Source organism: Phycodurus eques, chromosome 12 (genome assembly GCF_024500275.1).
Source record: "Phycodurus eques isolate BA_2022a chromosome 12, UOR_Pequ_1.1, whole genome shotgun sequence".
In the NCBI taxonomy this organism is placed as follows: Eukaryota; Metazoa; Chordata; class Actinopteri; order Syngnathiformes; family Syngnathidae; genus Phycodurus; species Phycodurus eques.
Window position 1 is genome coordinate 6,544,490 of NC_084536.1, and position 14,253 is coordinate 6,558,742.

The window sequence follows — 14,253 nt, forward strand, 5'->3', positions numbered from 1 at the left end:
GATTGTTTTTAAAGGATATTTTAATCTTACAACCAATGATCATTCCTGCTGTCTTGAAATCACATTTACAAAAATAAAGAAAAATAGTGTTTCTAAAAATTACCAATTTAAAATCTCTTTAAAACGCCATAATTTTTCTCGTATTTTCTCTCCATTAAAAAGGCAGGAAATTAATACATTAATAAAAAAATAACTTTTTTGTTGGCTATTCGTCGCAATCGCCCTCTACTGTGGCGTAGATTATTTGGTTCCGGCGTTTGATTCGCGGTGTCGTGGTCCGGCTTCCTGTATCACCGGCTTCGTTGCTGGTCCGTTTGAGGAAACCCTCACCCGCCATGTCGCTTGGAGAAAGACGAGGGACGGTGGGTGTGGAGTGGCAGGGGGGAGGCAGATCCAGGAGAGGCGACATGGGAATGGGTGACGCTTCCAATTTGGGCGGCGGCAGGACCATGTGGTAGGGCGTGTGGGTGTCGCCACAGGGCGGTTTTGGATCAGCGCTGCTTTTGGGCTCTTCTTTACCTTCCTCTTCCTCCCACTCATCCTCTATAGTGATCTCATCGGGATTGAAGGAGTTTGATGTGCTCGAAATGTCAGTCATGTACTCGCTGGGCTCGTCGTAGCTCTGAGTGTCGTCTTCCTCTTCGCGGAGGCAGTCCTGAGCCCCGCTCATGTCGCTGGCCTGGCCCGCTTGGGTGTAGAGGTCCGTGAGGCCCAGGGTGGCGCACAGCTCTGTGGTCTGGGGGTTGGCGTGGTAGCTGGGGGCAGCGTGGTACTGGGGGCTACTTGGGTCGTAGGGCGGCACAGTACGACTGAAGTTTTCCGAGATGGCGAGTTCGCCGCTGAGCTGCTCCACTACATTCATCAGTGCTTCTTCAGAGACTGTAAAGTCCCACCTAAAAGACAACAAAACCAATAGGTTGTATTAGATTTTACTCCATGAGAACAGTTTTTTTTTCAGGATTTTGGAACAAACGATGGCAACGAGGACGAACCCAACACTGAGTGGCCACAACATTAGGTAGGCCTACACATACACAATAAAATTATATTGTGAATTTTTTAATTGACATTGGTATTCATTCATTTCACAATACAAGAGGTCCTCGACAGTCCTGTCATGACGTTTCGAGGTTACAAAACACTTCGCATTGGCGTAAGAATGTCGTCAAGCGACAAAAAAAGGCTAACTCAGTTTCTGCCATACATACAGTTTCATTTGATTGTTTTATATTCCTTGGCCTTGAGGTTTTTTTCAAACAAATGAAAAAAACGTTGGCCTTTGTCGGAACGTAGCCGCCATCATAAACTATGTTGATTACACCGGGGAACACATTTTTTGTTGAGTTAGGGCTGACAGTTGTTTTTAACTCAATTTTGGGTGCGGAATGCAAAACCGATCTGTTTTTCTCTCGCACGTCAAGTTTTTGAACTATAGAGCCCCATTTTCTTAAAAAATGTGAAAAATACTGTACTTAACAGATATGCTTGTTTTATAAAACTTTTCAAATATTGACATAAAATGAAATATGAAATAAACAGGCAGGACTGCAATGTTTATTTAACACTATTATGGTTTTCAAAGGATACGGCACAAATTCTCTTAATTCCTACTATGCTAGCTTTCTGTGTGCAGATATTGATAGTACTGACCTATTGGGAGCTGCACTCATCTCTGTCTCAATTGTGACTGGACAAACAAGTTGCCACATAGCTGTAGATGAGTCTAATCGTAACCAGCTGGTAAGTCTTACTACAGCTAATCAGTGGCATTTTGCTTATCTGGAGGGTAAGCTGTGGAGAAAAAAACTTGACGTGCAAGAAAAAAAATACTGACTGCAATCTTGGAATCAGTGTGCCAATTTTAGTTTTAATTATCGTAAAAATCTAACTTAACAGATTCCCCCCCCCCAAAATTGTTCCCCATTGTTGTTACTGTTAAAATTGCAGTAAATCATACTGAAAGCCGTTGTATCGAAGCTGTATCGAAGTAAGGTTATACAGAAATGAGTGGAAATCTTTTGTTTTGTTTTGATTAAGTTGCCCTTACTTTCATCTGGACACCCGCACCACATTGAACACTATTTTTTTCATTTTACTGATCCCACATTTTTTTAACTGAGATGAACCAAATTCCCTCCTTTGATAGAAAGGATACGAGCGGCTGCAATGAGTTTACTAAGCACAGGAGCGCCTCCACAGATTTCTTTGGTGGGTTGTTCGCAGTGGTAGTGTGTTCGCAGCCCATTGTCACCGTACCCCTGTATGTGAGTGACTGGCGAGTGGGGTGGCCAACAAATTCACAGGGGTGGTCGTGGCCACCCCCTGATGGCGCCCCTGCCTCCGTAGGGTGTCCGGGCTCTCCCTTAGAGACAGGGTGAGAAGCGCGGCCATCTGGGAGGGGCTCAGGGTAGACCCGCAGCTCCTCCACATTGAGAGGAGCCAGCTCAGGTAGCTTGAGCATCTGATTAGGATGCCCCCTGGACGTCTCCCCAGTGAGGTGTTCCGGGCGTGTCCCAGCCAGAGGGCGCCAGGGACGACCCAGGACACAGTGGAGAGACCAGCTGGACTGGGCGCGTCTTGGAATGCCCTCGGAAGAGCTGGACGAAGTGGCTGGCGGCGAGGAAGTCTGGGCTTCCCTGCTAAAGCTGCTGCCCCCATGACCCGACCGCAGATAAGCAATGAATGAATAAATTGGAAAAATGAGCCAGGTCCTGTAATGAATGCACAGCAGGGCATGACATGTATTGTGCCAGTTGGCACATGATGCTTGCACTTCCCGCTATGGATTTGCAGATAATACCCATTTCTTTACCTAATGATATTAATATTTGAATCATTAGTGGCATGCACTGCAGCCTGTTATTAATGTCATTATTCATTTCATTTCTGAAGTTATGATCCAAATAATTAAACACAAGGTGTTTGCACTTTTTGTTGCAGCAATGTGGTTGCGCTTTATTCATTTCACGAATATGAATTGCTTACGTTATTATGTTGTGATCAAAACAATATTGCCAATGCATAGTTGTTAGTTTTCATTCATTATGCGTATTGAATAAACACACTTGTTGTCCCATTTTGGATGTATTCTCTGGTTATTGGCAGGCGCATAGGCACTGTCTGGTGCTGTCACCTTTGCATGTGAAACATTTTTGCCAGTGCCCTGTGGTCACTTATATTAGGCTTAACTGTTTTGTTGAATATTCTTTGGCCAAAATCATCCATCCATACATTCTGTACCCCACTTATGATGTTCAGGGTCACGGGGTGGTGGAGCCTATCCCAGCAGACTTCGGCAAAAGGCGGACTACACCCTAAACTGGTCGCCAGACAGTCGCAGCGCACACAGAGACAGACAACAATTCAAACTCACATTCACACCGTCACTGAGTGGGAACTGAGTCCACGCTGCCCGTACCAAAGTCAGGCGAATGTACCACTACGCTGTCAGTGACTGGCCATAGCTGCTTTTATTGAAACAAAAAAATGGGTATCCTCCTTATGAAGTAACTGAAGTCATGAAATCGATTATTTTCTCAGCACCCCCACGTATCAGTCAAGCCCTTCTTAGCCCCAGGAGAGAGAAAAAAATCCTGGATTCTGAATTTGTTTTTTTCAACTTTGCATCACCCAGGCATGCACAATGCTAGCAAGATGTAGCGAGCTAGTCTTAAAAAGTGGGATACAGAAACACAAACTATTGTAATTCCTACACCGTTTACCTGGTTGGGAGATAAATACCCCAAATTAAACCTGAAAGTCTGCCGCAAGCACATTTTGTTTGTTTCGCTTCAAAACCATTGTGGTGGTGTTGGAGCCAAAAATATAATTTCATGTCCTAATATTTATGGACCCGACTGAAAGCATATACAATATCAATGCTGCTAGTAACAAAGATGAAAACTTTATGCATAAGCCGAGCTCATTCACATAGAATTGTCAACAGTCGACCTTTGTTCAGCAAAGGCACTTGTTTTACATTTGAAAAATCTCGCGCTTAACCGCCAAACAAAAATATGAAATGTATGATTACTGAAATCTTGTTTCATTTAGTCACAAGTGTACTTTACTCAGTGTGAAATCTGGGCTTGTTTAGTTGAACACAAAGCTGATATTTGCAGGGTCGCAACTTATTCTGTGTTATAAATAGCAACAGGTGGATGGATACACAGCGTTATCGTACTTTTTGCCATTCAGTGGAAGAGATTTTAATTGTTCTGCCTGTCACTAAATGCCGTTGGCATAGATAGACGAACAATGATATAGTTCTGATTAATAAAAATAATGACACTAATAGTACAAAATATACAAGACAGAATACATTTTTCTTGAGAGTCAACATATACCAAACTGAAAACCGCCGCCACAAAACCGAGACACGAACCGAACCGTGGATTTTGTGAATTCAGTTTCCAATTCTTCATTCCTATTCAAAATGGTAAAATGTTGAGAGCTCATTAAAATCAATAGTCGGTATCAAAGCACTTTATGATGCCAGTTATGTTTTCTCATTTCTTTGCCAGGCAGTTTACTATATCTATTAAGCAATGAAAATAATAAGAGTGAAGACTTATTCATAAGAAGATGTGTGTACCGTTCATGCAGGCCATTATTTTCCGGAGGGTTCCAGGGATGAGGGGTGGTCCTCTGCAGATCGTTGGTGGCCTTTAGGATGGCGAGCCACTCGGGGTCGTACTCCAAATTGTCAGATGAACCGGCCCTTTCCGGTACGTCCACGATCTACCACAACGAAGTGCGTGTCAATTTACAGCCACTGTCTCTTGACTGACACGCAACACGACGTTCCCTTACCTGCAAGAATTCCCGATAGGGCAGGCATTTATCTAGCGACAGGAACTTGGTGGCCCGCGGCGCGGCGTTGGGTTTAGGCTTTAACCATGTAGGAAAGATATCTCATAAATAATAACATCCAAAACAATTTAAGCGGCTGTGGGTTAACCGTCAAGTCTTACAGGATGCTGCTTCAGGGCAGCAAACTTGACATGAAGATGCGCCGAGAACCAGTAGCTGGGTTGCAGGTGCTCCATGAGCTCGGCGGCGGCCGGACTCCCAAGACAGTTGGACTCTACCTCATGTCGCAGAAACTTCTTCTTCCGCAGCAGATCCTCCGTGGGCCCATGATGATAGATACCGCGAGGCCAGTCGTGGCTCAGGAAAATGTCGACGGGCATGCTGATCTGATTGGGAATGGACACTTATGCTTTTAATTCTTTCCTTTTTTTTTCCCGATGAGGAGTATGTATTTGAAAACAAAAACTGGTGGAGCGATTAAGCTGTGTTCCTGTTCAGTTTCCAGAGGCAGAAAAAGAAAGGCAGCCATTTCCAATGGCGAAACAGTACTCAAGTAATCATGTTTTTGTTCATAATCAAATCCATATTCCAAGAAAAAGTCCACTTCCATCAAATTTAAGACCTCTCCTTCACCAAATATGTGCAGTAGCAGTGTGGGCTATAGGCTTAATATTATATCAGATTTTTTTTAAAGAAATGTAGAATTTCTATACCTTCAAAATATATAATGGATATATGTAAAAGGTCAACACATCCCTTTTCAAATGGCAAGTTGTTGTGATAAAAAAAAAATAATAAAAAAATGATCAAGATAAATCATATAAAAATCACCAGTACAACCAAAATGAAATAAATAAATAGGTAGTTGTGTAAGCCAGTTCGGCTTTGCAGTAGACATTTTTTTTTCTTTCTTTCTTCTTTTTTTTTTTTTAAGAGTGAAATGATCCCAAGCTTTAGACGTTCTCTGTCCTTCACGCATTGTTTCCTCTTGGCTCGGGACTATTGCAACAACTTATTTCTATGTGAGTTTACATTAATTTTTGTGGAAAAATCATCACGACGGAGCTTCCGGGCAGAGATTTTGCTTCAACCTTTTTGTGTCGTCTAATTATTCAGGTTATTCAAATAATAATTGCAACCTCAGTGGTTACATTTTTACAGTAATTTCAGCTCAGATTCTTTTATTTTTGTATTTCTTTTTTGGCGGGGTTGGGGGTACTGTACTACCTGATCTAAACTCAACAAAATAAAGCATTCACTTAGTTAAACATAGTAAGTGATCACTAAGTGATTATCTTTAGGAGTCATTCATTATTATCATTAGGGTAACACAAAAATATGATTCCTTTTTGTTTGTATGTTACATGTTAAAAACCATCATCTTTAATGTACAATTTTGCATTGTGCATGAGAGCAACCAAGCTGAGTGCACGGTGATTACCTGCTTTAGTTTAAAGACCTCAATATTTCGCACATGATAGACGCTTCTCAGGGTTTCGGGGTTGTACGGAGGGAATTCATGGTGACCTGCAAAAGGCCAACACACCTGATGAACACACTGCTTTGCAGTGTGCAGTATAGCGTCCATTTCGACAGTGAACTTACCTCTTCTGTAGTCATGTGACTTGAAGATGCCTGACAGGCCACCGATTCGGATCCCTTTGTAGCGAACGACCCCAGCATAACCTGCAGACGAAATAACAGGATGTAACAGAATTATTTACAGTATGAACTTCAAGTCACTGCACTTTTTTTTTTTTTAATCTCATGGCTTTGGTGGCTCTGCTAGTGATTGCAACCATGTAACATCAGACGGTCCCTTTATGTATCGGTTATAAGCCAATACTGATATCGCAGTTAACTCATCTGTGCATGCAACAACACTGCAGCTCTGTTTACGTGGGGTTAACGCATACTGATAATCTGGCCTAACATGAAATATTTTTTCCCCCCTCTCGTCTGACAAAACTCAGCAAAGGCCTGATTAGCGGATGTATTTCAAAGATTATCCTGAGCAATTATTCTGTGGTGTGGGGGGCACGTGAGGAGGGATTTTTTCCTCCACAGTCTGCACAGAGAACAGCCGGTGAGACAATCATAAATGGTAAACCTGTTCAATATTTTTGCTCGCAAACGCTTACATGCGTGTGGTCAACACTGAGTTCGGGTGAGCCACAGGCTCCGTGATAGCAATGTATTGAGGTTCTGTATGACATGTCTCACAAGTCATTTGCCACAGTAAAAATGGCAAGGAAAATAGTGATCAATCGCTATTTTTACCAGACAAGCTCACAATTAGTCTCGCTTCTAGTTCATCTCCTACCACTACTACTACTACTACGATTGTCGGTGGTGAAATCGTTGTGTGTGTGTGGGGCGCTGGGTGGTTCATCTTGAGTATACCATACATTTTAAGAGCAGTAAGCACATTTGACATTTTTTCCTAATCTTCAGTGAAGTATCTAAATTTAAAAAAAAAAAAAAAAAAAAACCCAGTTAATATGTTAAAATCAGTATGCATGCCACCCTGCTTGTCATTTTTTTTTGTCTATATAATGAAACTATGTGCTGTCAGACGGTGCCTACCCAGATAATATATATTGGGGGCCACCCAGCCTCCATAAGAAAGCTCCTGCAGGTGATTGGAGGCCTCGTGGTTACCGCCGATGAAGATGGTAAGAACTGGAGCCTTTTTCTCTCCAGAATAGTACCTATAACAAAGATGATGATGTTTAAAAATAGGCCCACTTGTGTCTTTAAAAAAGTAAAATAAAAAATGCAAAGAGACTGACTTGTAAAAGGTCTGCATGGTTCTGTACTTGGCAGGCACCGCCATACACTTGAGGTCGCCCTCGTTGCGCACGGCCTGGAAGTCGCCGCAGCATAGCAGCAGGTCCACTTTAACGGCTTCCTTCTTCTCCAGGTAGGCGATGGTCTCGTAGATCTTGTCCAGCTCGCCATGGCAACAGCCCTCCACTGCAATCTTCATGGCTGCAACCAGCAGAGGCGATCTTGATTGAGTCTCAACTCCTTTGCTGCCGAAAGAAAGACGACATGGTCAGCTTGGGAAGTTGAGCTACACCCACGCTAGCTGGCACAACAATCCATTCACCCATTCTATAAAACGTATCCTCATTCGGGTCGGTGGTGATCCCAGATGACTTCAGGCGAGAGGGCGTGAGTACACACTGCAATGGTCGCCAGCCAATTGCAGGGCACACATCCAGTCTTGAGTCAACACTCACACCTATGGATAATTTGAAGTCTTCAATGAACCTAACCCGCATGTTTTGAGAATATGGGAGCAAGCAAGCAAGCATACATGCATGCATGCATGCGCAAACTCCTCTCACGTCTGCTCAGTACAAAACCTGCATTTAAACAGGAGTTCGCAATCACCAGAGAGCGACTCTATCAAGTATCAACCCCCAGGAAATCCCTAATTTAAACTATCGCCAAAAACATTTTTGAGCATACACAGCAAATAAATATGATAATGGAATAGGTTTCTAATTGAATTTGTCTTTACGTGTCGACAAAAAAAGGCCCAATAACCGCGCAAAGTGCGTTTTTTAATTATTCAATCGGAGTCCATATCGCCATTCTGGCGAAGAACACACGCTATTTGAACGATTGTTCTTTTAAGCAACACACACTACTTACGGAGGCGTACGAGGGGCCACGGAGGACGCCGCGCCGCTTTTACACGCCGTAAAGTCTCCAAATCGTGATGAAAAAGTCCATGTTTTGCTGAAAACCGTACAATTGATCGACGAAACTTCCCACCCCGCGTTTACAGCCCAGTGCGCCTGCGCAGCAGGTCAAAAACAGGCGCCTCCGATTTTGATCAGAAGTAGTAGATTCAACAATTATTAACAGAAGTCATTTTGGATGAAAATAAAAACATTAGATAAGAACATAGATTATTTGGATGCAATTTGTATGCGTATTTTGTTTGTATTCCTTGTTTGTTGTTTTATTGGGGTTTTTAATGTGACGAAACTACTTCAGAGTGACCACTTACGTCACGCTTACGTTTACTTGACTGACAAATCCACTGCCTGCCTGCCTGTCAGACAACACGCTAAGTTAGCGGTGTTACTTTGAGCTCGCCATTACATTTGTGCCCGCAGGGGGGTACACTTCACATTATTTTTTAATTAAAAAGACAAACCAAGACTTGATTGATTTTACGGCATTTCTTTTTAAGAGGCCACCTAAAGCTGCTCTGGGGGGCGGAGTGCCTGCAAAGTGTTGCTCCGATCGGGGCGCTCGATCGGGGGACGAGAGATGGCGTGCTTGTTGGAGGCCCCTCTCCGCGTCAGTGTGCTGTCTGTGAGTGTCACTCTCATCGATTCAATTAGTTGTTTTAATTTGCACTCTGCCGCCTTCATATTGTAATTGGTGAATATCAAGTAGTTTGCATACATATGTAGTTGTCAAACTAAAACAACTGTATGCCCCCCCCCCGTTAGCATGGAGGCTAAGTCAATGGCTCTGCAACATGTAGCGATGTTTGCGGTGCGGTCCGCCTACTGTCGCGCTTACCAGAAAGTGCGCACTCGTTTCAATCACATCGCTCGCACGCGCAGGCGGGGACGTTGGAAACACGTGAAGGTATACAACGGCGATCAGCGGTGTCCTCTCGTCCGTCGGCTATTGGGTGAAACGAAACGAGCGAATGACGAGCTATCACTGTCCCCCGGAATGACTTAGCGGCTAACAGCTACGAGTTGTCACAGCTGTTTCTTTTAAAATATAATGAACAGTTCGGTACGCATTGCACGAATAAGATATGTATCCCTCCAAGTATCTACAGTTGTTCCCCCTTAATGCTTAAGCTAACTACGATTTATTTATTTATGAATCATAATGTGCTTGGTGGAAGGTACGTGCTCCTTTCTACGTCATTTGCAAGTTTAGTTTGAGGTTAGTTGGCTGGCCAAAATCTCAAACTAACCCTTCTTATGGATTCTTTATGCGTGGGAGTTGGTGTCGGCGATTGCCAGGTCTTACTCATTGAGCTAACGCTGCAGTTGGCACCGTGGCGAGGTCACACGTTGTGTGGATGGTTCTGGCTGTCACTGACAAAAACAAAACGTTCAGAGAGGTGTCAGATGCAGCTGCTGGAGCTGGTGCAGGCAACTTAAGGCCTGTGGCATACAAGGCGATACAAAAGTATTGAAAGCCCTGCTACGACTGTAATTGGAACACAACAGTTAAAAGAAATGCATGTACACAGCTACTTAATCATTGTTTTCTACTTTTCCTATTGTACTGCAGGAAGTCACTGCCACGAGTCGCCATTATGTGGACCGCCTGTTCGACCCCGACCCACAGAAAGTGCTGCAGGGAGTCATGTAAGTTCATCCCATATTACCAGCTGGGGAGCTTTAATTCAAGCTAGAGGTTGGATGACTTCACCCCCCCCCCCTCCCCCCCCAGTCAACACTAATGTGGTGAAAGTTGAGACAATGTCGACTAGTTGCAGATTATGTTATTGATATTTTTTTTCAGTACAGTACTTTAGTTAAAAGAAATCACAAAAAAAAAATCCCATGAGTAGCGGATTGCTTTGCAATGATCTACAGTATATTCACATAGAATGGACAGCTCATACACCCAATTTATGCAGAACATACACATTAGAACAACAGAGGTTCGACTCAGCTGAGTGAAGTACTGCCCTGTTGACAGTGACGTGATGGTTTTTCCAGCCAGAAACAAAATCCGAGGCGAGAGCTTTGGTATGCTTGCCATTGTGACATACAGGTAACATTTGCACAACTTGGCCGAACGGGGAAACCCGTCTTCATCCTTGGCCCACCACGTTAGTGGGTTCTGCATGGGCAGCATTTGCGGCTTTTGCAAATAATCATGGACCTCTTCGTATACAATAGAATAAGAGATCATTCCAATGACTGCTGTCCTTCCTCTTTGAGAGTGTGGGCTGAAATTTTTTTTTCAAAATCCTGCTTGAGCCTGGAATTTTTTTTCCCCCTTAAGTGCCACACTTACCGAAACAGAACATTCAGAAATAGAAGACCCTAAATTAAGGGGACAGACTAATTTCATCCAGGGCACCCCATCTGTTGCTGGAAGCGGCTCTGCCTCCTCCTCCTCAAACCAAAAACACGTGATTAGCGATTAGTTTGACATCATGCTCTTAAAGCCATTCGAGTGGTAAAGTCAACTAGTCTGTTCAATCCCTAATTCAAATTTCCCCTTTGCCCTATTTTTCCCCTTTTTTGGAACTTCCAGTGTTTACGTGATAGTCTGTTTCAGAACAACATCTTGGTGTGAATTAACTTTCCCTTTTTATTTTTAACCTCTGAAGAGAACTGGCTAGCTCTCGTTACAGCCTGCTGTCATCTGTACTTTTCCAACAGCCCGCCATTTGATAGTGTTTGACCCGCTTGCAGAACACAGGAAACGTATCAATGATCATACTCGTGCAGCAAAAATACCTTGCGCAATTGGATTGCGTAAATCTGTGTTTGTATATTTAGCTAATTTTCCTGACAAATCTGACGAAAGGCAAATCTACATTATTGCTGTTGTCATGCATCTCTTTGTGGATTGTGTTTTCCTCCACAGTGACATGAAGAATGCTGTAATTGGCAATAATAAGCAGAAAGCCAATTTGATCGTCCTGGGAGCTGTGCCGAGGTACGCGCCCCCGTTTTATCCTTCGCTTTACCCCCGTTTCACTTTTGCTTTCTTCACGCTCCTATGATCTGTAGACATTATTATTGAAAGGCAAATCGCAACGTTTGGTAGGTGAACCAAAAACAGAGGCCAAGTACAAACCCCAATTCCCAATGATTTGCAAATTGTTTTCAACCTACATTCATTTGAATACACTATAAAGACAAGATGTTTAATGTTGAAACTGATGAATGATATTGTTTTTTTGTTATATTCATTCATTTTGAGTTTGATCCTGCAACACAAAAAAAAGGGACAGGGGCAACAAAACACTGGGAAAGTTGAAGAATACTCTTACTGTGGAGAATGTTCCACGGGTGTAGAATGGGCCAAGGTTCACCACTTTGTGAACAACTGCGTGAGGAAAGAGTCAGAACAGTTTAAGAATGTTTCTCAATGTACAATTGCAAGGAATTTAGGAATTTCATCATCTGCAGTCCATAATATCAAAAAATTCAGAGAATGTGGAAAAATCCCTGCTCGTAAGCGGCAAGGTCGAAAACCAGCATAGAATGCCCATGACCTTTGATCCCTCAGGCGACACTGCATAAAAAACTGGAATCATTGTGTCGAGGATATTGCCTCGTGGTCTCAGGAATAATTCAGAAAACCATTGTCAGTTAACACAGTTTGTCGCTCCATCTGCAAATGCAAGTTAAAACTCTACCATGCAAAGCGAAAGCCATATATCAACAATACCCAGAAACGCCACAGGCTTCTCTGGGTCCACGCTCATCTGAGATGGACTGACGCAAAGTAGAAATGTGTGCTGTGGTCTGACGAGTCAACATTTCAAATTGTTTTTAGAAATTGTGGACGTCGTCTCCTCTGGGCCAAAGAGGAAAAGGACCATCCAGATTGTAGGCAGCACAAAATGAAAAAGATAGCATATGTCATGGTGTGTGTTAGTGGGTAACTTACACATCTGTAAAGGCACTTTTGAAGTTCCGTCCAAACTTCTGCTCGATCTCTTTTTTCAATGTCTTCTACACTAAAATTAACATTAACTACCAGAAGACTGTATTTTCTCAGTTAAGGGGTTTCTCAGTTAATGCCAGAAGAGTTTATTATTACTTATTACCTTTACTTTCATACTAAGTGACTCCATGCATATTGTCATTTCTTCTCAAGTGCATCTGTTAACATCCATTTGATGCTCGTTGAACATGAAGCGGGTTACACAGACAACAAACATGAACATGACAACACTCTGAACTCCAAAGCATGTTCCCTGAAAAAGGTTCCACTGTTTTTAATTATTGCTCAAAGATGTGGTTGTCTAGTAATCACAAGCAACTTTAGAGCAGTCAAACAGAAGCATTTATATTGAAAGTGTATTTGTGTGTGTGTGTGTGCGTGTGTCTCTGTTGCAGGTTACTATACCTTCTGCAGCAGAGTTCCTCCACCCTGGAGCTGAGGACAGAGTGCGCGGTGGTACTGGGCAGTCTGGCCATGGGTACGGAGAACAATATCAAGTCCCTGGTGGACTGCCACATCATCCCCGCCCTTCTTCAAGGTTAGCGCACAAATGCACACTGATGTCGAGGAGCGTCATCATCATCAGTGGGGAACCTTTTTTGTTGCTTGCAGGCCTCTTGTGTCCTGACCTGATTTTCATTGAGGCCTGTCTTCGTTGTCTCAGAACGGTCTTCATCAGTGCCGTCACTCCGGTGCAGCTGCTCTACACTGTAGGCTCACTTCCTACTTTTTTTGTGCTTAACATGTCCCCCGCGCCCCAAAAAAACCCCACACATTATTGTAAGTTATTTTTATATATATTTTTTATACTATCCACAGGATCCCACTGTGATCCCCCATTTAATGTCTCTGCTGAGCCGCTCACACAGGACACAGGAGTACACAACGCAGATCTTCTCCCACTGTTGTAAGGTATTCGTTGGTATTGGCCGACACGCAGTCTTGAGGACTCATGGTGACGATGTTACAGACATTTTGGATTTATGTGTTGATGGTTTATCTACAGACTCCAGAGCACCAGACAGTTCTGTTTAACCACGGCGCTATTCAGAACATCGCTCCTTTGTTAATATCGCCTTCTTATAAGGTAAGTGGCCATCTTCTGAGATTTCTATTTTGTTTTGTTTTATTTTATTCAAATGTTACTGTTAATCTTCCATTATTCAAGTCTCCATGATGTCTCCATGATGTCTCACCATTTGTAGTGGCAGAAGTCATTGCCAAATTAAGCACAATGGAGTTTTAAATCTTCATTCGTATAAACTTGTGATTCATGATACAGGTAAAGTATCACCATGCACTGAAATAATGTATTTGGGCAATATATAAATGAAATGGTTAATTTATATGCAATTTGATATATTAATATTAACAGTAACATACCATAATGTTTTAAGGCAGTATAAATTGGTATAAAAAACATCACAGTTGTAAAATGATTAAATATTATTTTCAAAATGCATTTGCAGGGCTCTAAAATAACTTTTGCACCAGTAGCACTGGTACGACCACCTGAAAAAGCAGCAGCACATGATTTGGTCGCAACATTTTAAGAAAGTACAGCCTGACCATGAGATACCATAGTTTCATGTGACGTAAAGATTGACAGTGACTCAAGATATGATATTCACAAATATTTTACTGTGAACAAGAAGTTTGTCTGCAACAAGCAGCGGCAGAAAAAAAAACAGGTCAATTTAAAAAAAATAATAATAATAAAAAAAATAAAAAAACGTAGCTAGCTCTTATAGTGAG

The 14,253-nt window shown here is 42.6% G+C and overlaps 2 protein-coding genes across 9 annotated transcripts in view; one reads left to right on the plus strand and one right to left on the minus strand.

Moving 5' to 3' along the window:
- Window positions 1–2: 2 nt before the first annotated feature.
- dbr1 (debranching RNA lariats 1) lies at window positions 3–8,616 on the minus strand. 2 transcript variants are annotated; one of them, XM_061692285.1, is made up of 9 exons: window positions 8,476–8,616; window positions 7,605–7,842; window positions 7,399–7,523; window positions 6,418–6,498; window positions 6,254–6,339; window positions 4,974–5,198; window positions 4,813–4,890; window positions 4,595–4,740; window positions 3–893 (listed from the first exon to the last, which is right to left on the minus strand). In XM_061692285.1, the coding sequence occupies exons 2-9, from the start codon at window positions 7,799–7,801 to the stop codon at window positions 206–208; spliced, it is 1,626 nt and encodes a 541-aa protein (XP_061548269.1). In that variant the 5' UTR covers window positions 7,802–7,842; window positions 8,476–8,616; the 3' UTR covers window positions 3–205. The 2 variants fall into 2 exon arrangements, with proteins under 2 accessions (XP_061548269.1, XP_061548268.1); XM_061692284.1 differs by having other exon boundaries at window positions 7,605–7,847.
- Window positions 8,617–8,884: 268 nt separating this feature from the next.
- The window catches only part of armc8 (armadillo repeat containing 8), a 31,051-nt gene continuing 25,682 nt past the window's right edge, over window positions 8,885–14,253 (plus strand). For 4 of the 7 annotated variants that reach the window (XR_009769563.1, XR_009769562.1, XR_009769564.1 and 1 more), the window contains exons 1-7: window positions 8,885–9,147; window positions 10,096–10,172; window positions 11,410–11,481; window positions 12,894–13,036; window positions 13,111–13,208; window positions 13,318–13,410; window positions 13,505–13,585. Coding sequence is in view for 4 of the 7 variants with exons in the window: in XM_061692012.1 (XP_061547996.1) it covers window positions 9,103–9,147; window positions 10,096–10,172; window positions 11,410–11,481; window positions 12,894–13,036; window positions 13,111–13,208; window positions 13,318–13,410; window positions 13,505–13,585 (609 nt within the window). In the remaining 3 variants the exon portion in view is untranslated. Of the gene's footprint in view, window positions 9,148–9,410; window positions 9,430–9,971; window positions 9,991–10,095; window positions 10,173–11,409; window positions 11,482–12,893; window positions 13,037–13,110; window positions 13,209–13,317; window positions 13,411–13,504; window positions 13,586–14,253 lie in introns of those variants that run through there. The other 3 variants (XM_061692015.1, XM_061692014.1, XM_061692013.1) reach the window with 3 other exon arrangements.

Excerpts from the sequence above, each read along its gene's own strand:
- dbr1 (XM_061692285.1), bottom strand. The coding sequence starts at position 7,801 with ATGAAGATTGCAGTGGAGGGCTGTTGCCATGGCGAGCTGGACAAGATC. Across the intron at positions 5,199-6,253 it reads AGGTCTTTAAACTAAAGCAG|ATCAGCATGCCCGTCGACAT; the intron begins GTAATCACCGTG and ends ATTCCCAATCAG. Across the intron at positions 4,891-4,973 it reads CTGCCCTGAAGCAGCATCCT|CCTAAACCCAACGCCGCGCC; the intron begins GTAAGACTTGAC and ends ACATGGTTAAAG.